The sequence below is a fragment of the Agelaius tricolor genome, unplaced genomic scaffold (genome assembly GCF_023055355.1).
Source record: "Agelaius tricolor isolate 1412-34295 unplaced genomic scaffold, bAgeTri1.0.p SCAF_14, whole genome shotgun sequence".
Taxonomy (NCBI): domain Eukaryota; kingdom Metazoa; phylum Chordata; class Aves; order Passeriformes; family Icteridae; genus Agelaius; species Agelaius tricolor.
The window spans coordinates 17,135,680-17,158,790 of NW_027269274.1; the positions used below are offsets into that span (position 1 = coordinate 17,135,680).

The following is a 23,111-nucleotide window of genomic DNA, read 5'->3' on the forward strand; positions in this document are numbered from 1 at the left end:
ACCAGGAAAATGACACCTGTGACATGTGAGCCAAGCAGCAGAGATGCAGAGGCTCCCTGGTCTCCTTTCAGCTGCTCATGTTATGCTCCTGCCCACCTTTGAATAAATGGTGACATTTATCCAAGCGAGGCGCCGGCTCAGGTGGTTGAGCTTCTCAGAGAAGACCTTTTGGCTCTTCAGCAGTTCCTCATGGATGTCTCTCCTCTGAAAACAGGGGAGAAATGTGAGGGCAGATGTCACTGCCATTTATAGCGTTCTTTTTCAGTGCTGAACAAACAATGCAAAAGCGTATACCACCTTGGGGCTGGCTGGGGAGCAGTGGCAGGGGGGAAAGGGGTCAGCAGCCTTTCTGTGGAGGGAGTGGGAATCAGGGCTATAAAAAGCACTTATCAGTCTCAGCTGAAGCCCACAAGGCCTGATGCTGATATAGTTGGGTAGCAGGACTTCACCCTGCCAGACACTGAGGCTCTGCCAGAGAAGGAAGCTGGAATCTGGTAAGAGCTGAGAATCCAGAGACACTTACCCTCTTTGGGCAGCGGCTGATTTTTTCCTCTGTGTCTTTCAGTGCCATGGCATATTCATTCACATCATCTGACACACCAACCATCTGAAAAGCAGCAGATTTCAGCAGTAAATACGGGGTTTTTTTCCCCTAAACATACAAGCATGCAACCAGAAGCCCAGTGGAGGTTGGCAGAAGGACAGGGCACACACAGTCACTAAATAAGCAGAAAACAGAGTCTGTGTAGAAGCACGGACATTGGGGCAATGGATTCCTGCCCAGCATGTACCACGTACCTTCCCAAGCTGCTGGTGGACACTGAGGTTGTACATCATCACTATCCCATCCAGGACTTCCAGGAGGGAGTTCTCAGTGATGGGCTGGTCTGGCTCTTCTGGGGGTCTGCCCAGTAAGAGACCATCGTTTCCATGGGTGCCTTCAACTGCAATGCATTCCCAAGACAGGAAAGGAGTTCTTAGCAAGGCATTTTGGCACCTCAGCTCCTGCCTGCTCCTCTCTGAAGCCAAAGCCCTGCTGTGCCTCTGTAACATGGAGATTCTTCCCTGCCCATGGGATTCACTAGATACTGCACTACCACAGCATTCTCATCTTGCTGCCTCCATTAGGCTGACCTGTCAGATCTGTTCAGACTGACCCAAGTCATGCAAATTCCACTTCCTCAAGCCCTGTACATGCTTCAGAGGCCTGCCTGGTCCACCCAAACAGCAACAGTGCTGCTGCTGCACACATCATCCTCTGGCTGGCCTGTCTTCAGAGTGTGGCTACCAAGTGTGGCTACAGCTGCCTCTGAACTGCCTTCCTGCAAAGTCTCACTGCATTTGGAGGAAGCAAGGCAGCATCTCCTTACACACAGAGGGTGAAAACATCACCGGTGTCATGCTCAGGATGGCAAAGGGTGTCAGCACGCCCTGGGAATGGGCAGGAGCAATGCTGGCAGTAAGGAGATTGGTTCCTCTGGGGAGCTGGAAGATGCCATTCTGGCAGGGCAGGGCCCAGCTGTGGCAGCAGTACTCACTGTCCTCCCGTGTGCGCTGCTCTGCACGCAGTGTCAGCACTTTGATCTTCTCCAGGGCTCCCAGGGGGCGCCGCGGGTTCATCAGGCTCACGGCTGCCGTGCTCAGGAACCGGTTGGCCCGGCCCAGGGTGGGGGAGCTGAGCCAGGCAGGCCTGGCAAGAGCTCCACCGATGGCCAGGGCGGCAGAGGGGCGCTGGGACTGGAAGGAAATGAAGGGAGAAACAGCTGTGTCTGTGTCTGGCTGCCTGCTGCTCCTCCCTCGACCCTGCAAGGACCTTGGTGGAGATGCACAGTGGCCACTGGAAGATGAGCAGGCAGGGTAGCAAATGGGTAAATCCCTCCTCCAAGGGCACATGCCAGGCACAAACAGCAGACCTGCATGGCAAGAAGCTGCTCTGTCCACAGTTGTCTTGCACCTTTCCAAATGCAAGCACCAAGAGCTGCCATGGAGGGGAGGCAGCACATTCAGATCAGTGGTAGTGAGAGAGCAGGGCACAGAAAATTTTGCTGCTCAAATTTGGTGCAGCCTCACTGACCTCCAGTGACTCTCATCCAAGTGCAGGTGTTTATCTGGTTGCCCATGGACTGGTTACAGGCCCAACCCTGCCTTGCTGTAAAGCAAAGCCTTTCTAGCCAGAGGCCCACTGTGCTACCCCCCAGGTGACTAACCCCCAGGGCCCCCGCAGGTGGCTGACCCAACTGACCTGTGCTGCTGATGTTGCTGATTCCTCATCTTCATCAAGATCATCCATAGTCACTGCCTGCAGCTCTGCAGGGTCGATCAGGATGTTGGCTTTTGCAGCCAGGTCATCTGCACAGAGCACACCAAAGCAGTGATGAATGCAGGAGTCACTCTTCACTTACCATAAGGAAGACTCATCCTCTTTCCTGCTTCTCAGCAGTAGAGAAACAGCCAGAAGAGTTGGATGCTCTATCAGAACAAGCTCACCTGTCCCAAGCTTCCTTACAAGGAACAGATCTGCCCTTACAAAAAGAACAGAGACCAAGCAGCAGCAGGTGCTGCCCTCCCAGGACCCATTTCTGCTCCTGGTCCTAGCAGCTACAAATAGGATAACTGAGGAACCAGGAGACAACCACCAGGGCCAAACTGACTAGTGCAGGATTGGCAACTCTCTGCCTGAGATCATATTTAAGCCTCCAGCTCTTCAATGCTGTCCCGTTATGTGTCCCTAAGTCACCAGGGCTGAGACTCACACCCAGAGGAAGCCTCTGCTGATGGCTATGCTGTACAAAGCCTGAAGAATGTGTTCTTTAGTCCATGGCTCTGTCTTTGCAGCTGGCCAGGATACCTTGGTGAGAAACCAGAGGAGATAATGTGGCTCTCAGACTAAGTAATCTAATCTTGAACAGCCAGGGATCAACATGAGACAGAGAAAATGGTCCTCATCTTGCAAACACACTGGGGAAGGAGAAGAGACATCTGAGCCAAAGGCAAGCACCTTTGGCTCAGAGGTGAGACAAACCAAGTCCAAGGGAATGCCAAAGGGTTTCTGACCCTTGCACAAGGCAGGCTTTGGGAGCCTAGAGCCAGAGGAGTGTGCTGCACACAAACACACAGCTGCAGTATACACACAGGGCTGCTCCTCCCTGCCCAGAGTAATGATCCAAGTAAATCCTGGGCATCCTTCACACCCAGCAGAGCCCAGCTGATGGTCAGGGCTTTGACAGCTCCCAGCCCTTGGCTGTGGTGCAGCAAGAGCACCACACCAGAGGATATTCCCAGACTATTCCCTTCCTCCAATTGCCCTATGCCCAATTCAGGGATACAAGCAGTAAACTAAACTGCTAACTTAAAGGACACTCCACCTAAGAGGAGTGTCATTTGAATCTCATTAAAATTCAAGTTTCCTCTCCCTGAATTTAATCAAAATTCATTACCCCCAGCTCCCTCCCTGGAATGTCTTGCATGAATTCCATCCAAGATCTGGATTCAGGTATTGGCAATGAGAGCACTTACCTTTCAGAGTCTTCTTAAGATGAGACAAAAGACCTCCAAGTCGCTGAAGGTCAAAATAATCCACCTTCCCATTATAGAAGAGTTGAGGAGGGACATAGGCCTCTAAAACAGAGGAGAAGATTTGTTTTCTTTCCACAAGTCCCATGCACAGGATGCACAAAGTCATGTAAAGGCTCCTAAAGCAGACCCCAGGACCCACAGTAGGACTAACATTTAGGGACAACTTTTATTGTAATAAAAGCACAGGCCATTAAGGCAGAGGTGATTTCCACAATGAAGCAAGCATTAGATCCATGCAGAAAGAGGAGCAACCAATGGCCATCAACAAGAGTGCCAGCACTTCCTCCCTCCAGCCACAGTCACAGGGCAAACTGGATCATCAGATACCTTGGCAGCTCTCCACCTGGCTACTCCAGCTCTGCCACTTAGTCCCACAGGGACAGTGAAGCACTTACTGAGTCTAGAGAAAAGGTCAGCCTAAAGTAAGGAGAGCAAATACCAGTGGGGTCTAAGAGTGGGAAAGCAACTGGCACTGATTTAGTTTACCCTTATTTCCACAGTTTGGGAACTCCAAAATCAGAAAAATATCTTCCCCAAAACTCTGACTAATGGATCACTGAGCTGCCCTTCCACAGACCCACAGTCAATAGTGGACTCTGCTCCAGAGCAGATGGGGAATAACAAACAGTCCAGGTGTCCTTTTGCAAGTCTCACATTTGGATGTTGACTGCAACAGATCTGCACACAGGAACTCCCCAAGGTGACAGAAGGCTCAGGCACTCATTAGAGACATAACATTTGCAACTTCCTGGAAAGCACTGCCAAGAGGCAAACCTTGTCCTAACCACAGAAAAGCCTGCAAAGCCTCTCCCCCAGGCCTCACCTTCACTGCTTAGGGCAGCTGGGGTCTTTGCTTTGTGGCCATCCCAGAAGTAGCGCAGGGCAGCGATGAGCCGGTGCAGGAAGCACACCATGTACTCTGGTGGGCACAACACAGCCAAGTTCTAGGGCAAGAATGAGAGTCCAGCATCAGGGCAGGTGTGAAAGTGCATCTCAGGCCAAAGGGCTACATGGAGCAGGCAGAAACTTTTGTGTTCTCAGCCTTGCTAGCATCTCTAGCTTACAGCTCTGGCAGAGAGGTCAGAGCTGATGGTGGGCAGCAGTTTCCACCTCCAGGAAGTCCTGGGACACCTCTGTCATTGGTCTGAATGAGGGATAACACACACTCCATCATGAGAAATGGGGGTGAACACAGGGATGCAGGTGAAGAAAGGGTTTCCTACATAGCAGATGCCTGCCTCCCAAAGCCTCAGGCCAACAGCCTAACCAGGGCTAGAGGCACAATCCTCACCCAGGAGTGAGGAGGATGCCAAAGCCAGCAGCCCCACTGTGGCAGAGTACTCCACGGCCACACTCCCTGAGGGGCTATAGGAGGACATTCAGCTCCCACCTAAGACTTCCCAAGGACCACTTTCCTACAAATCACTGCACAGGATTTACCTAACTTGCCTGATTTCTAGCCTCAGATCTCCCCCTCCTCATTCCCTGTCATATCTAGACCTCAGTGGATCAACTACTGCAGCCTGGCCAGAAGGGCAGAGCTCCCAGCCTGGAGGTGCAGAAAGCCCCCAGGGTCAGACTTGCAGGAAGGCTGGCCCTCTGACTTACCCCTCTGTTGCTGGCGTTTTCCTGAAGAAACTTGCGGAATTTGTTTAGGAAGATGTATCTGGAGGCTTCCCCCTGGCAGAAGAAAAAACAGGTGGTAAATCTAGGATTTACAAAGCACATCACATGAAGATATTGTCACAAATGACCCATAGAGTGCTTACCCCTCCTCTGTCCTTGTTGTTCAGCAGCAACTTCAGAATCTGAACCTGGAGACCTTCCACCACTAAAAGGGGGACACACATCTGCCATCACAAAACCAGCACTGGAGAGCAACTACCCCTCTTAACCCCAACTGCAGTACCCTGTCCCCAGGAGAAAGCTCCCTCCCCAGCACAGGGGGCCCAGGAAGAACCAGTGACAGCAGAAAGCTAATCCCACCACTGAGAACTGAGAACTTTCTCCTCCACTACCTAGCAAGAAATTCATCCATAGCTAAAAACCAATGCAGAGGTTTGCTCCTGCCCCATCCTGGGGGGCTGCAGGTCTGTGCAGTGGGGTCCCATCAGAACAGAGCATGGCTGGCCCCCACCCCTGCACCACGGCCTGTTCTGGCAGGAACACAGCTGTACTTCACATAGTGAATAGGATTTAGAAACAGCTGCTGGCTGCACAAGAGGTGTGGGATCTTGGCAACTTCCCTCCTTCCCCACAAACCTTCAATGCGTTTCTTGAGCCGCTGGCAGCCTCTTTCATATGCCCGACGCCTCAGTCTCTCCTCAGCACTCTCCTCCTTCACCTCCTTACTCTCCTTGCCCTGGATGGGGCACAGACACTGATTAGTAGGAGAGCACTGCATAGGGAAAATGTCTTGCCAGAAATTCCCTCAAACAATGCAAAATGGAGAGCAGAAACTCCCTGAAACAACATGCCAGTGTGTGACTGCAGCTGGCAGGATACCTAAACAGGTCTCCTCCAGCCTTGTAATGAGTAATGGCAGGAGATCTTTTGAGGACACCCCAGTCAATTCCTTAAATACTGTGAGGTTCCCTTCCAAATCTGTTGCCACAGAAAACTGTGCCCCCTCCCCTGTCTGAGCATCACACCTCAAACATACTCTCTAAGGGTATGTTAAAAAAGATGACAGGGGAATGGAAAAGCTCCAGCTCTCAAACAGTAGGATCCACCAGTGCTAACACAGCTGGAAATAGAGGCCACCCAACTTCCTCAGCCAGAAGAAGATGCAAATGGCAGGCAAGAACATTTCCTCAGCCTCCTGGGTGGAAGTGCCTGTACTCACCTCCTTGGTGAAGCGGTTGGGCCACCACGTGGTGGGAATGAGCTCCTGCAAACCTGCCTCCTCCACACGCAGAGGACTCTTGATATAGAAGAACACAACGGAACGGAGCACGTCGAAGCTGTGCTGGAGTTAAAGCAAGCACACAAGGGAGAAGGCACAGGGCATGTGTCCAGAGCTGTAGTGACAGACTCCTTTCCAAACTAGCTCTGCAAGATCCAGAGGCCTCTAGAGAAGCCCCACACAGCTATCACAGCAGCTGCCCAAATGCTACCACAGGGCTGGACTGCTCTGAGAGTGGTTTTGCTCTAGGGATATTAGAGGTCAGTGAGGTAGAAATGAGCTCCTGTGTGTTACCAGGATGTGAACTATACAACACTGCTGCCTCCCCTCAAAGCATTTGCAGGAAATGGTGTCAGGCAGAGGAGACCTGAGAAATGAGCTCTCAAGACAAGGTGGCTTCTGCCTCCCTGGACCTACAGGTCCTTGAAGTATCCTCAGCTGCATTATTGAGGGAAGGGAAAACTGAGACAGGAGGAGACACAAAGGATACAGAACATTGCTGAGTAGGTATTTCCTAGATTTCTCATGCTTCAGGACTGCAATGGTGAGCCGGAGGTAGTGGATCTAGGAAAACAGGAGAAGCAAAAGTGACTCCATCTGCAGAACATACAATTCTCCAATGGCCACAGTGTGACAAAACTGCCATCTTTGGATCAAACAACTACAGGATCCAAAACATCATGGACCTTTGGACATGGGGACATAACAGAAGCTGGCTAGTCACAGATTCCTGGGAATTCAGAAGTGCAAACTCACTTGTAATCCCAGGTCTGGGATGATGGGGGAGAACCTGTAAGCCCGCAGCAGGGACATCAGTAGCTGCTTGAGGCACTCATGCACTTCATACTCCTGAGAAAATAAGAAACACATTTAAGAACAACAGCAAGGAGTCAGGAACAGCTATAGCTCCCAGATTGAGATCTTGGAAGGAAGCATTCATTTCTGAACTGAAAAAGCAGGTGCTCTGAACCCAGTGTCCCTCTGACTCCACAGGAGAGAGTCCAAGCAGAAGTTGGTGCCAGTGCTTTGCTACAGGGAAACAAGCTTCTGCAGGAAGTCCAACTCACAAGTCACCTACAAAAAGCCAAAGTCCCAGGCCCTATTTGTTGGGAAATCATCAGTCCTCTTATTCACTGACTCTACCCAAGACACAGTGTTAGTAGAACTAACCAGAAGAGGAAGAAATAAGTCTTGGGTAAATGTGATGAGAGAAGAGTCGTCTGTTTGAATTCAACTCATAGCCAACCAGCAGGATGAGAGCCAACTCTTCCACAAACACAGCAGTCCTACCAGAGGGTCCAGTTTCACTGCTAAGATGGTGAGCCTGAAGGAGTCTATTTTTCTATTAAAACTTCTCATGGCAGCTGGCTGGGCCAGTGCCCACATCTGTAAACTGTTATCCCAAAGGGCAGACGTGCTGTCTCCAAGCAGATCCCTGGCACTGACTGGCTCTCTGTAACCACCCAAGCACTCCAGCAGCAGCAGCAGCAGCTCCCCAGCTGCCTCAAACATGTGTCCCAGGAAGGAGTAAGCTCATCCAGCATGGACAGGAAGGGAAGTTGGAGAGGCTTTTCCCCAGCAGTGCTGGAGATGGTGAGAGTGCACTGCACACTTCTACCCTAGTCCCACACACTCTGATCCATCTCTTCAGCACATGGCAGCACTTAGGACCTCCACAGCCCAATGGACATTAGTAACAATCAGAAGACTATTCTTATTGATAAACGTGATGTTTCCAGAAACAGGAAGTTATTCACCATCATCAGTTCCTTTAGCAGTAGGAGAAGCTTAGAAATGCCTGGTTAACTCATTGCCAGTGTCTGCATTCAACCCTCAGTGCCTGGGTGTGCAGCAGCAGCCAGATGAGCTAATTGAGAGGGTGGTCTACCACAAAGAAAAAAAGAAGAGAAAGACACTGAACACTACCAGCATTTTGTAGGGAAGGCTCCTGTCCTCAGCACCTCCCAGGGTCTCCCTGGGATCCCTAGGGAGGAACCAGCACCCTAGCAACTCACCTCCATCAGAAGCCACATGAGATCCAGCAGCTGCTGAATAAGGGGGTGGGCCTCCACTGCCCCTCCTCGCTCCAGGATGCTCAACAGGAAGGTCATGAGCACATCTTCCACCAGGTACACCTTGCACTGCAGACAGAGAGGCAGGTCAACGTTCCTCCAGGGCACAGTCACTTCCCAGCAAAAGCTGGGGATTACTTTGCTTTGCAAGAGCAGTAAGAAGCACAACAGAACCTGGCAATGGGCAGGCAAAACTCACCATAAGAGGGGAGAAATAATTGAAGATGTGAGCTAATGTAATCAATACTGTGGGTTCTCCCTGCAGCTGCCACATGGATGTGTCTTTCTCCACCAGCTTCCCCTCCTGCAATGACAAACCCAGAAAGACAACATAGCTTGGATCCAGCCCAATCCACCTGTACACCAACAACTGAATGAATCACATGCCTGGAGCAGCCACTGCTGCTGTCCCATGCCTGACAGCACCAAAAACCTTGAATATGGGAATTCAGAATGCCAAAGAAGCCAGGCCTATTCCTCTGGAAGGCTGTAGTGCAGTCCAAATGTCACTATCAACCACATGCAGGCACTTTGACAATCTTCTATTAAAAAAAGGCTCTAGTTTACATGATAATTTGTAAATGGGAACACCTACAGAGGAGGAGAAATAGCAAAGCAGGCCTTCATTTGAGCCAAGACCATAGCATATGGCATTCCCTATGCTTTGGGCATCAACAGATCATCCCTCATCCTAGTGGAAAACACTGTTTCCAGCAAATAGTGCCACAGCCAAAACAATCCTCAAGGCAGACCTGCCAGAATTTCATCACATTACTGAACAGGACATCAGTAAAAAGCTTAGGATATGAACAAACTGATTTCAAGAGTGCAAAATCAAATGCAGCAGTTGTGACCCTGACAAACATCACTTCTTGAATATTGGCAATGAAACTTCATAGGATTGAGAACAACAAAGCCCAGTATGACTTAAATTAAGTCCTGGAACTACCAGGAAGGCCATTTTGCAAGCCAGAGAGCTCTAGGGACACACATGTCCCATGCAAGGATTTAGACTCTTGGGTGTATGGAAACATCAGAGCTGGCAGCACGTGCCAGGGAGAGCAGGACTCCATTTCCCAGCATGGTGCCCTCAGGTCCACCCCGTGATGCCAGCCTACCGTCACATCTATTCCAATATGGATCACATTCTTCAGGTAGCCCAACAGCTTCCGAGCCTTCACCAGGTCTGCCACAGGAGGATCCTGCAAGGGCTGGTAACCTTCCACTGGATAAGTAGGGAAGTGTTAAGGGAAAATGCAATCTTCTGGAACTTCTTTTGTCTGTGCAAGGAAAAGACTCTGTCTGCTTTACTTTGTACCCCGTCCCAGTTCAAACCATAGTGCCTTCTACATGGATGATAAGCCACAAGCTCTTATCTCCACTTCCTCCATACTGCAAGCAGAAAGTCTTTCACTTCTGCTTGGTGTGAAATACTTTTTTCATCAGAAAGACCAGCTGGAGCTCCCACTACAGCCATCAACAGGCATAGCCAGGACTGCTCTGACAGGAGCTCCAGGCTTCAGCATTCACACAGCAACAGGCAACACTAATACCATATCAGAAGTCCCATATGGCTGGGAGGTAAAAGAGATGAGTGACCAAAAGGCTCAGCAGCACATCAGCATTAGGGTTTCCAAAACTGCTGAGTGAGAATTTTGCAGGATCTGAGTGTCTGGGATCAGGCAGCCCCCATTTGTAGACAATCTGTTGTCTCAGAGCTGAAAGCAACTCTTATTTCAGAAACTTGTGTTTGTGTCCTGGAGTTCTGCTTCAGCTAAGGAGGTATTTGGCTCTTCTCTCCCTGACTCAGCTCTGCACACAAGTGCTGACAGCAGAAAGTGAACTGCAGCCAGGTGTGTATATTCTACAGCCTCCAAAGATGGTCTCAGGACAGGCTCTTCCCCCTTCAGAGCTCCTCTCCCCACACCTAAAGGATATCGGAGTGGACGGCTTCCGAAGTTAAAAGCCACAGACTCTTTGAAGGAGAGGCTGATGGCAGGGAAATAAGCCATTCCAGCACCCCTTGTGATGTTATCAAAGGCAGTTCCCAGAGATATGCCATTCCTGAAAGAAGGAAAACCCACAAGGTTTTAGTCACAGCAGGAGGGGTCTGAGGCCAGCTGGGCAGTACAGATATCAGCTTGCCAACACGGACACGCCCGTCAGTCATGCCTCCTGTCATTCTCAACCTGGCACACATGCAAATGTCACAGCTCTGCTGAGTGACAGCCACAGGAAGCACAGGGTCACTCCCATTTTCATATCAGCATGGGAAGGCACTGGGGTCTACACAGCATGCAGAGCCCACTCAGCTTCAAGAGCAACCCAAATCTGTGAGATAACTAAAGCAGTAGGACATTTTAAAGCATGTGATTTTTTGGCCTCATCTATTTGATGTTGGTGGCAATCAAGGATAATGCTTTCAATCTACTCCTCCATAAAAGATGACACCGACCATCTAAAAGTTTTTAATTGCAACTGACTTGCTGCAAGCCAGGGCTAGAGAACAATTCTCATTGTGCATGGGAGCTGGAAACTGGAGATTTATCAACCTTTTCACAGCTCCTTGTGAATTTAGGACAGGCAAGGTCTACACTGACTACAAAAGTAATCAATTAAAGCCAAGTGTGGTATTAAACATCACAAGAGATGCCCTTCCCTCTAAAATCCTGGCAAACTCTGCAAAGATTTTGTAGCTTGAACATCTTCCTGCCAAATGTTTTCAACTGAACTGAACTGAGACCAAACAACTTATTCAGATGGTTTCTGAACAAAAGACAGAAAAACAAAGGCCAGAACTACCAAGGAACATAAAGGGGAGAGAGCAGAAATAGGGCTCAGCAACCTGCTGAGCAGTGAGGTAACCTTTCTGTTACACATAGACATACACAAAGCAGGGAATGGGGCAAAGATGCTTACAAGCAGAAAGCAATGGTGCCCTCATCAAGGTCTATCAGACAGCTGACGATGTCTCCTGCTGCCCAGGACTGCAGGAAAGGGAGACAAGAGGTTAAACATATCTTTACAGGGTTTTCCCACATCACAAGAAAGACTGCAACCCAACCAATCCCTTGTGATTCAGGGTTAAAGAAGAGAGAGCTCCTTCTCCCAGCAGTTCACATCATTTTCAGGCACTTCTAAAGCCCACTTGGGATCTTTTCCCCCTCTGGCACTAGGAATGTACATCTAGCCCAACAATGCAGCAGCTCTGATTACTACAGGGAACCAGAGCCTTGCAGGGACCAACAGCAGCACTGTGCTGGGAATCAATCTGCTGGGGCTGCTAAACAAAGCCAGCACGTCCAGTACCCCTAAAGTGCAGACAAGTGCTGGCACACAGACTGAAACAGGGAGAAAGGCTTGAGGGCACTTCACAAGGCCCAGCAGAATCCAGAGAGCAGAAGGAGTCAGCTGCTTTCTGCTCCATTCCTGGGGCACAGCTACTCACTTTGCCATAGTTTGTGGTCGTCACGTTCCACTTGCGCACCCTGTTCCCATCATAGGCATAGGAATCTGGCGTGTCCCCAACGCCTTCCTGCACCAAAGCATCAAAGAGGAGATTCAGACCAGGCACAGAGGATTCCTCTCATTGCAAGAGAATCTTTAAGGGGGAGACCAGCAGATAGGGAGAGCAGCTGACATGCTCTGCCTGGGAAAAACCCTCACTCTAGGAATGAATCCGGTGGCCTGGGATCTTTGGTTCAGAGAAATGCACCACTCCCTACTTATTTTTGGGTCAGAAGAAGAGTACTGGCATCTGACACTTCTCATTTCTATCAAAGCAGCCCCCTGGGATGCCATCACTTCCCTTCTCACATACTGCAGAATGACAAGTTAGTGAAATTCTGCAGCTGACACCCCTTTCCAGCACCAAACATCCCACCCAGATGAAACAACATCTCACTGCCCCCTGGGCAAAAAGAGCCCTGTAGCAGCAGCTGCTGAGGCCCATCCCAAGGGATAGACTGCCAGCACTGCAGACACACACACTTTCTGGGGAAGATACCAGCTGAAAGTCAATATGTAGCAATTCTATGTGCAGCAAAAGCACATCAACACACCCAGCACAGGCTTTCCCACTGAGCACCATTCTGTGGACACAGACCAGACAGTCTCGTAAAGACTCTTAAAATAGCAGGCCTGGCATTTTGTGTGTGTGTGTATGGCACTTTTGGTGTGAATACCAGCAGGGCACAGCACCAATGCAATGTTCTACACTGACCAAAAAAGCAGTGGAGGAGCATTCCCCAGAGTAGCTATACTACCTCCTGATTAAATCTGCAGTTGAGAGTACACCAGCCAATCTGCATGAGTCCCTGGGAGGAGATGAGCACCTCATAAATCCATTTCCCTGAAAGAAAAAGAGAAAGAGATGCCAGATAGTGAATTCTTGTCCCCTGGCTTGTTGTTCAAGAAGCTGAACCTGACACTGCTCCCACAGAAATATATGTGGCACACAAAGGAGGTTCAGGACATCCCCAGGATTCCCCTCCCACCACTTTATTCTGGCATCACAAAATCCTTCTCATTCCTTGGAGAAGTTCAGTGAATGAACTGGAGCAGAGGGTGCTCAAGATCTGGAACATATTCCAGATTTCCTGAGCTCTCCAGCTGTCTAACACCCATACACTCCTCCCAGGGTCTTCTCTCAAGCAGCACTGGTTTATCTCCTTACCTTTATACACACATGTTGTGGCCCTGATGGACCCAAAGTTACTGTGGCCAATCACCTGGACCAACAAACAAAAGATATTTTAATATCAGGCAAAAAGAGAGGCTTGTTCAATCCTTCCCATTCCCTCTGTCCTAGAGCTCAAAACCAAAGCAAGATGGGAGAGCTATTCACAAGGACAGCATAGGGACAAAAAGGGACATCCTCCCCACCCCAGCAGCTGTACTTGGAGCCAACTGGCCCCAGGGAATCATTCAGGTCCTTCCCACAGCTCATCTGTACTTGATAAACCCCAGTGAAGCACCCAGCATGGCAGCAGTGCAAGGACAACATGTTGACAGACAGGCTCCCAGTGAATTGGCACAAAAGTGATTATGATATGGGAAAGATATATGAATGCTGGACAAGTTAGAACAACACTGTAGATTCAAGGTGTCCAGACCAAAGGCCAGGATTGGCAGGTAACATACTGCCTAGGAACTGAACCGTGTTAAATCCTGACTCTTGCTGTCTTGAGACAGACCATGAAGAGGAAATGAAAGCAGGAACAAGGAATTCACAGGCAAGTCAGACCAATCCATTCTGTGGGTCAATTCTAGGTACAGCCAAAGTAATCCACAGCAGGTGGTTAAAGGGAAAGGGGAGACCAGGGCAGCCTGATTTGTTAGAGGCTAAAAAGCAGGCATAGATTAAGCTCAAGAGCAGGGGATGTGCTTGCTCATGAAGGGGTGAAAGGAGTGCAGAAATTACTGAAGTAGGAAAGAGTTAAATTCCAGTGGATTCTTTCAGCTGACTTTTTGCATGGGGAACATCAGTTAAGGAGCAAGCAGGTAATTAGTGGAAACAAAGGAGAAAGGAAAACCTCAGCTTCAGCCTCTTTCTAGCCTTTTAAGACCAGAAGGAAGGAAGAGGCAGCCTGCTGGAGGGAGAGACAGGAAGGCTGGCTGCTTAGCCAAGTGAGCCCCCAGGCCAGGGTAGTCCTTTCACTTCCTCACAGCCCCACTCAAACCTTGCTGACATTTAGTGGCACTGCCAGACTTTCTCCCAGGAGAGCTCATTTCCTCCAGGATGCTGCAGCTTTCAGGGCAAACTCCATTTACACACGCTACAGAGTCACTGACAGGGATCTACTACAAAGAACAAACCAAGAAACCCCCAAGTGCTTTAGTCCCACAAAACCATCTTCTGCTGTGTCCAGCAACACACTCACCCCAAGTAAGTCATCATCGACCAGCAGGAGCCCCTCAAAGCCGCTCGTGTGGTCCAAAACCACAGTGGAGGGACCGAGCCGGCCCTCTGCCACCTGATCTGAAACAAGAGTTGCAGAAAACCTGTTGGGGAGAGTTGTGCAGGATTTAACAGCTCACCCACTGGGTACCTCCAGCCAGACTGCAACAGCACCTGGATTCTGCTCCAGGGGAGGAAGACTGTGATAGTGTTGCCTATGTTGGACCCTGAGAAACTCAGAAAAGGAGAGAGATTTAAAAGAAAGTCTTCACAGCGACTCGGCTATGAAGCATTCAGGCCACATTAAGTTTTCCACATCCCTGAAAATTTGACTTTGACAAAATTCAAAGGCTAAACTGTGTGCCAAATGTTTGGCTAACATGTCACACTTTGATTGCAGCCAGCAAGAAAAATTTGGCTTTCTAGGAGGGGAGCAAGGTTGTATCTTGCCACATCCTGATTCACTCAGAGAAAGGATGGCAGTAAGAACACAGGGTACAGCCTGAGGCCCAAAGTGAATACCTGCAGTGGAGACCAGCATGTAGTAATTGTAAATAAGCTTCTGCATCTCTCACTGATGACAGCACTGCACACTCCTGGTCAAAGCAATGGCTCTGCACATCATTATCAGTAAAATACCCCCAAAACTGCTTTTCCAGACATTTTAGCCTGGAAATCTGCCTCCATCTGCAAACAAACCTGCTGCAAGGCTGGCTGATGAGCCCCTCACAGGCAGGATTTAAAAGCACAATAAATTAGAGCACAACAGCGCTCACTCAGGGAAATGCCTATCATGATACAACTTGTCCTTCCCAATGAAGCAGCACAAGCAAGAAGCACAAATTGGACAGGCAGTATCTCCTACCTCTGCTGTCCTCAGAGCCATTCTCCTCTGCCAGCAATCGCTCAAGGTGCTCCTGCAGGTTCTGGAACGTCAGGTGCTTCCTAGGGAATAAACACACAGCAGCTCTTACAAAAAACTTTGTCTTCAATATTTCAAAAGTTGCAGCCCAGACCAGTGTCCTATGCTGAGACATGAGCCAGGAAGTTCTGTCATTGATCTGTTTCATGTCATGAATCTAAGGAATTTGTTGCCCATTGTGTTGGGACAATGAATGAAGGACCAAACACAGCACAAACAAGCCAAGTAGTTAACAAAGAATCTTACAGTCTTCAGTCTGCTCAGGAGTGCTTTGTGGCAGTAAGAGAACTGTGGTACAAGGCAGCAAGAAACCAGCTGTGCTACCAATAACTATGGACACGACTTTGCTGCAGTCAGCATCATACAAACATGGCCTAAGTCAGGATTCGTTTTTTCCCCAAATTATTTTGCAATACAAAAGAAGAGAGGGGACCACAGCAGCAGCAGTAACAGTTCAGACAAAGGTCAGGCTAGTCCAGCATCCTCTCTCTGTGAAAACACCTAAAACCATTTTGTTTTCATACTGAAAATTCTCTCACGCATCCCCTTTGGGCCACTGTTCTAGAGAACTTACTGCCCTTCCTTGGTTCTCTCCTTTCAGGGATAGTTCACTTAGCTGATCCTTGCACAAGAGCCTCCTTTTACTGTGAGAACCACTAGTTGTTCCTACCCCTACTTCCCACTTCCAAAGCCATCTGGGAAACAACTTTTCATTTCTCCAGGACTAGGGATTTCCCTCTCACCCTAATGGTGAGAGACATTGTGAAAGCCTGATGGATGTGAAGATGCACAGAAGTGAAATCAAAGAATCACCTTTGGTTGGCATGAGAAGGGTGGCTTCAGCAAAGCTGCTTCATCAGCACTGGCATGAAGGAGGACTTGTGGAAGGAGAGTAGAAGAGCATGAGACAGGCAGAGAGATGTGTGCAGTGAGCTCCTCTATAAAGAATTCAGGCCTCTGAAGGCAAGATGTCATACCATAAAAGTTGCTCTCTTATGGCAAATGTTATTTCCAAGACCTCTTTGATTGCTACTGGGCTTTCTACCAAGTAGGCACGTCCAGGGAAAAAGGTTGGAAGGCAGGAAAAAAGAGAGACCAGTCCAACAAACTATCAGTTCTGTGCATTCAAGTCATTAATCACCAGACAAAGAAATCAGAAATATTGAAAACCAAAATGCTCAGACAGATGGAGTGTTCCAAGGCTTTCTGGCAGGAGAGCTTGTGGTAAAGTAACATGACCCACTTTGCCTCCCCCGCACCATCACCCCAGCTCACCAAGAGCCAGAGGGCCAAGAACTATTTATAGCAGCTCTGAGCTCACGTTGGAGCTGGCAGTCCTAAGTATAGCCTTGGAATGTGACCCCAGCCATGCTGCAGCAGCAGCCACAGGCCTGCCTCACTCTGCCACACTCCTACCTGCCCTGAACCTGCCTGACTTGCCTCTGGCAAAAGAGATGCAAGAGGAATTCTTTTCATCCAACACTACAAGTTTCTGGGATTAAAAGGTGAAGGAGAACTGAAAATAAATAGGAAAAAAGCAACTAAACAGGAATTTTGTGTTTCTCTTCCTTTGGTGACTCCTAATAAAAGTACCAGCAGTCCCACAGCCTGGAAAATGTATGGAATTGCATGGGTCAGTAACAGTCTTGCCTTTAGGTTACAGGGCACTATTTTTAATTCCTGCACCTGACACGTGTACATTTTGCACTTCCTTACAAGCAAAGGGGGAACAGGAACAATCAGGTGAATGCCTATTTATTTCAAAAATATTGCCTAGTGTGCTGGTATATGGGATTTTTCATGCAAAAAAGAATCCTTCCTTACAAGCCCTGCAGTTTGAAAAAGCCATTAAAAGAGCAGACTTCAGAGTTGTTTCTGTAACACGGAGCTGCTGTGTTTTTAACAAAGATCACTGTGTGGCACTGAAAGATCTTTCCTTTCACACAGTGCTGTTTATCTGGAGGTGGCATCACTTGCCACCTGGGCACTGAGAAGTCTGATACCTGTAAGCAGCTGCAGGCTGGTTCCCATCAGCACTGGTAAAGACTCGATGCAGGTAATCATTCAGCAGCCTGCTGTTCACAATCCCTTGGGAGAAACAGAAAGGAAATAAGCTTAGAGACTCTGGGGTAAACTCAAACATGAACTTCATGTACAAGCAAGAAATTGGCAACTATGGGTAAATTATGTTCATGTTTGCTGATCAACACAATGGAAAATGCAGCTTCAAGCATTCATCACCTTACTGTCCTCACTAGCAAAACCAGAGTCCAGCATTATTGGGTGCATCTACCCAAAAAAAGACTCTTTCCAGTTTGAGCTGCTCTGCCATAGCAACTGGGAGCCTATAAATTGCTCCACACAGGTGGAAGTGCATCCTCAGGAATCCTGCTGTGCTACTTCCTGCTGTGCTAAAGTAACTCCAAAAGCTGAAAGCAGGAATCCAATTTCATTAAAAAAAAAAAATTAACACTACTGCAATTCCTGATGTCCTATTCATATCCAGGATGTCTCTTAACCACATAAAAGATGCTGAGATGGAAAGGCTGCAGGAGCAGCTCACCTCATGTAACCCAGAACCCTCTTTAATGATGTGTGGCTCACCTTCACTAAACAACCCTTAGTGTCACACTGATGCAGCATTCCTTGTTTCTGAGTGCAACAGTGCCCTCAAATGCCAGATTTGTGGTCTCATAAGCACACTTGTGCTGGATTGGTGAAGCCAAGAAAAAAATCAGACTGCCTGGCAGGTAGCAGAATTTCCCAGAAAAGGATTCATTTGAGAATTTGACAAGCTGTTCACCCTGGAAGGGGAACTCCCTAAATCAGCTGGCAGGCAGGCAACAAAACATTCTCCAGCCTTATGAGGCAGGGCTGTGTGCTGAAGAAAAGGCTCTGTGATCTGAGTTTCTGGAGTCATTAGTACTGCAGGAATGTCCCATCCAAAATCTCATCTCACTTTGAGGATTTACTCAGTTTCAGCCCCCCTACACCTCACACTACCAAGGTAACTGCAACTGGAAGGTAGCTGATCTCAAGCAAGGCAAGGGATGCTCCCTGGATCCACAGAGCTCCTGTTCCCACAGGGCATGTACAGGACCCTACCTGTGACCTTGGACTTCTCTGGCTCAGTGCTCAGCCTGTAATTCTTCCTTGAGAAAGCAGTCCCAGCACCTCTCGACGTCATTCTTCACAGGCACCGCTTCCAGAGCAGACATAAGATGGGCAGACGCCTGGAACAAAACCTTCTGGGGAGGATGCTGCCTTTAGACTTCTCCCTTTCCTGGAGGTTGGTTTACCTGAATTAAACAACAGGGATAAGCCAAAAAATAGCCACAGTCCTTGCATGTCCTAATGACATTACACAAGAGCCCCAAACCAACTAACTGCCGACCCTGCTCTCAGCTCCACTGCTGTTCAACAGCTCAAAACCTTCCCAAAGCAGATGAACCATGAAGCCACACTCCAGACAGCCACACAAGCCCCACTCCAAACAAAGGCACAGGCACAACCAAGGCAGAAAAACAGGCAACCTTCACACCAAGCCTGGGCCAGAAGCACTGGGCCAGCACAGGGCAAAGCCACCAGCCTGCCAAACACCGCTGAGACTGGGAGCCGCACCGCCCTGCTGCTCGTGTCCTGACAAACACTTCTGCCTTCCTCTCCTGCTCTGTACTCTTTAGGACAGCAACATGAGCCTGGTTAATCTTCTGTTTAGCAGGTGTTTAGATTATTCCACTACTCAAAACAAAGAGAGAGGAAAAAGGAATGGGACAAATGCAGATGGACTGGACTACAATAGAATATCACTGACTACAAAGTGAAAGACCCAGTGACACGGGGACAAAAGCAGACAGAGGTAATATATACAATAGTGTTTACAAGTGAAAATCTACCATGAAACCACAGATTCAGGAACCTTCTAGAATCACTAGAATGCTATCAGAGCTGACATGTGCCAGGACAAAAAGAGTACATTCAAGTGGCTAGTTCCATCCAGCTTCCAAATGTTAGGCTATACCCCTCTCCTGCTTACAACTGCCCCAATAGCCAACCCTCACTGGAAGACTCTCCCTGGACATCCATCTGTCAAAGCACTTTATGACACACAGAGCAACAGGAAGATGCAACAGGAGCAAAGGCTGCAGGAATGAAATGCTTGGTGGCAATCTCATGCAGAGCAGAAACTAAGGGGAACTCAAGAAAAGTTAATGACTCTAGAAAAGGAGTGCCAAGTGACACAAGTGCCACAGCAACACAAAATCACATGAACTTCAGCTAGACTTGGGAAAGGGCTTCCTAAAACCCCTTTCCTCAGGACCACCCCAGCACCCAGCAGTGGAGCAACACTGCCTGGCCTCCCTCCTGCAGCACTGCTGAGCAAAATAGCGGGAGCAAAGCAAAAACCAGCCTGGATCAAAGGGCCTGAATGATGCGATGCGTCAGGAACTCAAAACAAGAGATAAAACAATAATGAGAAACTCATCTTTTACTACCAAAGCAGAGCAGACAGCTCAATGTGTACTATCCTAAAAGTACTCGACACATGACATGACTTCACCTCTGTCAGAACAAGTTAAAAACACCCGAGGGCAGTCAGGAGTGCCCATGGCTCTCCTAAAGGCAGCCACTCTGGTAAGCAGCGCTGCTGAAACAGCCTGAACGCCCAAGGCAGAGCACGCAGCCCCTCCACACTGGCACCACATGAGATGCAGTGCTGGCACTGCTGCTGTGCCAGGGTGTTTGCTCAGCTGGAGCAGATGTTGCTTTCAACAGGTCTGGGAAAGGGCAGAGCAGAGGGATACACACACATCTGCCCCATGTGCGATTCACAGAAGCAAAGACTCTGAGCCTGGCCCTGGGCTGAACTCCCTTCTCTCGGCAAGAGCAAGCGGCTTCCAGCAGCAGGGCAGAATACACAGCACAGGAGCAGCCAGAGCTGAGGTGGAGGCGACTGGAGGCAGGTGAGGAGGCCGAGAAGCCAGGCCGGTCAACACAACTTTGTCTGGCAGCTGCCGGCCGAGCCCTGAGACTCGCAGCAGGCAAAGGGAAACAGCAGAGCCCGGCACGGACCACAGAACTGCCCTGCCCTCATCCCAGCCGTGGGTCCCCGTGGCACCCCAACCCGCCGGCACCCCAGCCCACAACCACCGGGCAGCACTGCCATGCTCATACCCAGCAACCTGCCCCAAAGCCGGACTCACCCCGCAGCCCAGCGGCGCCCCGTAACCCAGAGCCAGCCCCTAAAGCGGGCGGCACTGCCGGCAGCCACAGACACCCCCAAACCCGGAAGGACTCTCCAAGCCCACAAACACCCCAAAGCCGAGAACCCCCTACACCTGCCTACAACCCGTGAGGCGCGGCGGCCACCCCCCGATCGAGCGCCTCCCGCACAGCCGGACGACACTCCCTGAGCTGGCCGTGGCCCGAGCCCCCCGCGGCCGGGGGGAGCCCCCGCGCTGCCGGCACCGGGCCCCGCGGCCGCCGCACTCACCGCCGGCCCGGCCGCGCCGCCGCCGCTACGGCGACCCGCGAGGGCCATGGCGGGCGGGCGGGACGCGTTGCCGGGAGACGGGCGGGACTCTGTCCGCGCTCGGGCAGGGCCGGGCCGCGGCGCCCTGCCCCGGGGAAGGACCGGCGGCAGAGGCCCCCCGGTGCTTGCGTGAACTTCTCTGGAGGAAACCGAGCAGGGTCGGGGCCGCCGAGACGCGAGACTCTCGGCATGGAGGTGGGCAAGCGGACAAGGCCAGCGCGCACGAGGGAGGCCAGGGCAGGCGCTGCCCACACCCAGGGAGACAACGACCCTCTAGGCCAGACCCGCACCTGCCCTCGGAGAGTGAGCAGGAGGAAGGAGCCGACACATGAGCGTGGGGCCTCTCAGTGCGCTTTATTGTGCCTGTGGAGTGGGATCAGTGTACTGGGGGCACAGCAGGTCCTGTGGCAGTGTCCAGGCTGGCTGTGGGGATTCTGGGTCCAGCATTGCAAATGGGAGCAGTCTCGGATCCACAAGGGCCCAGGGAGCATGGACTGGAGCATCTGACACTTTCAAGATAAAAAGATAGAGTCACAGAATGGTTTGGGATGTAAAGAACCTGAAAAATAATCTAATTCTACCTCCTTGCCATGGGCAAGGACACCTCCCACGAGACCAGGTTGCTCCAAACCCCATCCAGTCTGGCCTTGAACACTTCCAGGGATGGAGAAGTCACAGCTTCTCTGGGCAAATTGTGCCAGGGCCTCACCACCCTCGCAGCTCGCTAGCACCCAACTCCAGCAGCCCCAGCACCACCAGCCAGCTACCATCAGGGTCCTCTTGTGTCTCCCCAGATCCAGAAAATACCAGAAAATGCCAGACACTCCAATACCTCTGGGCCCATGTGGATCCAAGACTGCTCCAGCCTGCAGCATTGGCCCAGAATCCCCACAGGCAGCCCAGATGCTGCTGCAGGACCTGCCGTGCACTATGCCCCAGTTCTGGCCCCGACCCCACTTCACCAGCACAATAAAGTGCACTGGGAGGCTCTCTCAGGCCTGACAAAAGTATCTGGCCAAAGGACCACTGGGAACAAAATGCTCTGTGTCCTGAAGTTTGACCTTGTGCGGCTTCTCCTTGCTATTAAACCCAGGCCTCTCACAGGAGACTCATTTAAATGTAAAGGTTTCTGCCTGAGAAACAATAACTTTGCAGTCTTTCACTCTCCTAAAGTATGGGGAAATCACAACACTACACAATTCAGTCACTCTTTCTGTCTTAACACCAGACCCTGGGGCACAGTGGAGATGTAGACTTGCTGAACTTCTGGAAAGCAACAGAATTTCTCCACTTCTGTCAATGTTTACTTGTGTGCAAATATGACAAGAATCTACTTGATGCAGTTCTTGAGCTCACATACAACCTTCAGGTCAACAATCCACAATTCACACATGTATTTGGTTATAGGATTGGTGGAGCTCAAGAAATAGCCTTTTCCAAGAAACCACCTTGGGAAAGCTGTTGAACTTGGCAGATCTTCCTCCTAGTCATGAGGCTGGACCTACCCAATACTTTGGCGTACACTGCACTGTTATCTAAGACATGGTCAAGAAACTGTCCTGGCTCTTCAACTGGATCCAGACAGACTGAAGAATTTACCTGAAATAAACAAAGGATTCTGTGTGGAAAGGCCTCTGCCAGCCTCTGGATTGCTGACCATTTACCTCTGCCAGTGCTCCCAAGACATCTCCTAATACACCTGAGCTTCCTCTCCTGTGAGTGAGAGATTCTGCAGTATGCTAGGAAGCAGGTAGGGTAGGGGAGACTGAAACCTCTCTTTGAGACACCTTCTGAAAGGCCTGTGAAGATGTCTTGTGAAGGAAAAAAGGCAACCAGAGGCAAGTATAGAGCAGAGGCCATTTACCCTCAGAAACTTACTGAGAAGGGGGCTGCTTCATCAATCCTGGTGTTCTTTAGTAACAGTGCTTTAGCACAGGTTTTGATCCAGAGGCAGGAGCAGTCCCTAGGGGAAGGCAGACCAGGCTATGGGCTCAGGTGGAGTGCCCAGGCAGCCAGAAGGTTTCCTCAGCCAGCATCAGAGTCCACTAGGAACCTGCCTGGACAACAACCAGACAATGGCTCAGGTACAACCAGAATAGGGAAAAGGGATGTGAAATCCAGCCTTGAAGAATACAGATCTGAAATGCAATTCAGGATCAGGATAGAAACCTGAACTTCCCAGAAGTCCTACAATACCAGGTGTG

The 23,111-nt window shown here is 50.0% G+C and overlaps 1 protein-coding gene across 3 annotated transcripts in view; it reads right to left on the bottom strand.

Annotated features, from left to right (window-relative positions):
- The window catches only part of RNF123 (ring finger protein 123), a 48,313-nt gene extending 27,293 nt beyond the window's left edge, over positions 1–21,020 (bottom strand). The window contains exons 1-26 of one of the 3 annotated variants that reach the window (XM_071439986.1): positions 20,869–21,020; positions 18,480–18,673; positions 17,378–17,462; positions 15,318–15,397; positions 14,436–14,533; positions 13,229–13,283; positions 12,819–12,904; positions 12,002–12,088; positions 11,473–11,540; positions 10,492–10,617; positions 9,672–9,786; positions 8,753–8,857; positions 8,497–8,622; positions 7,238–7,330; positions 6,972–7,045; positions 6,422–6,539; positions 5,839–5,938; positions 5,346–5,407; positions 5,185–5,256; positions 4,400–4,520; positions 3,517–3,618; positions 2,243–2,349; positions 1,539–1,737; positions 799–944; positions 524–607; positions 97–204 (exon numbers count right to left, since the gene is read on the bottom strand). In XM_071439986.1, the coding sequence (XP_071296087.1) occupies positions 97–204; positions 524–607; positions 799–944; positions 1,539–1,737; positions 2,243–2,349; positions 3,517–3,618; positions 4,400–4,520; positions 5,185–5,256; positions 5,346–5,407; positions 5,839–5,938; positions 6,422–6,539; positions 6,972–7,045; positions 7,238–7,330; positions 8,497–8,622; positions 8,753–8,857; positions 9,672–9,786; positions 10,492–10,617; positions 11,473–11,540; positions 12,002–12,088; positions 12,819–12,904; positions 13,229–13,283; positions 14,436–14,533; positions 15,318–15,397; positions 17,378–17,462; positions 18,480–18,561 (2,499 nt within the window). In that variant the 5' untranslated portion in view covers positions 18,562–18,673; positions 20,869–21,020. The other 2 variants (XM_071439987.1, XM_071439988.1) reach the window with 2 other exon arrangements.
- Positions 21,021–23,111: the final 2,091 nt, after the last annotated feature.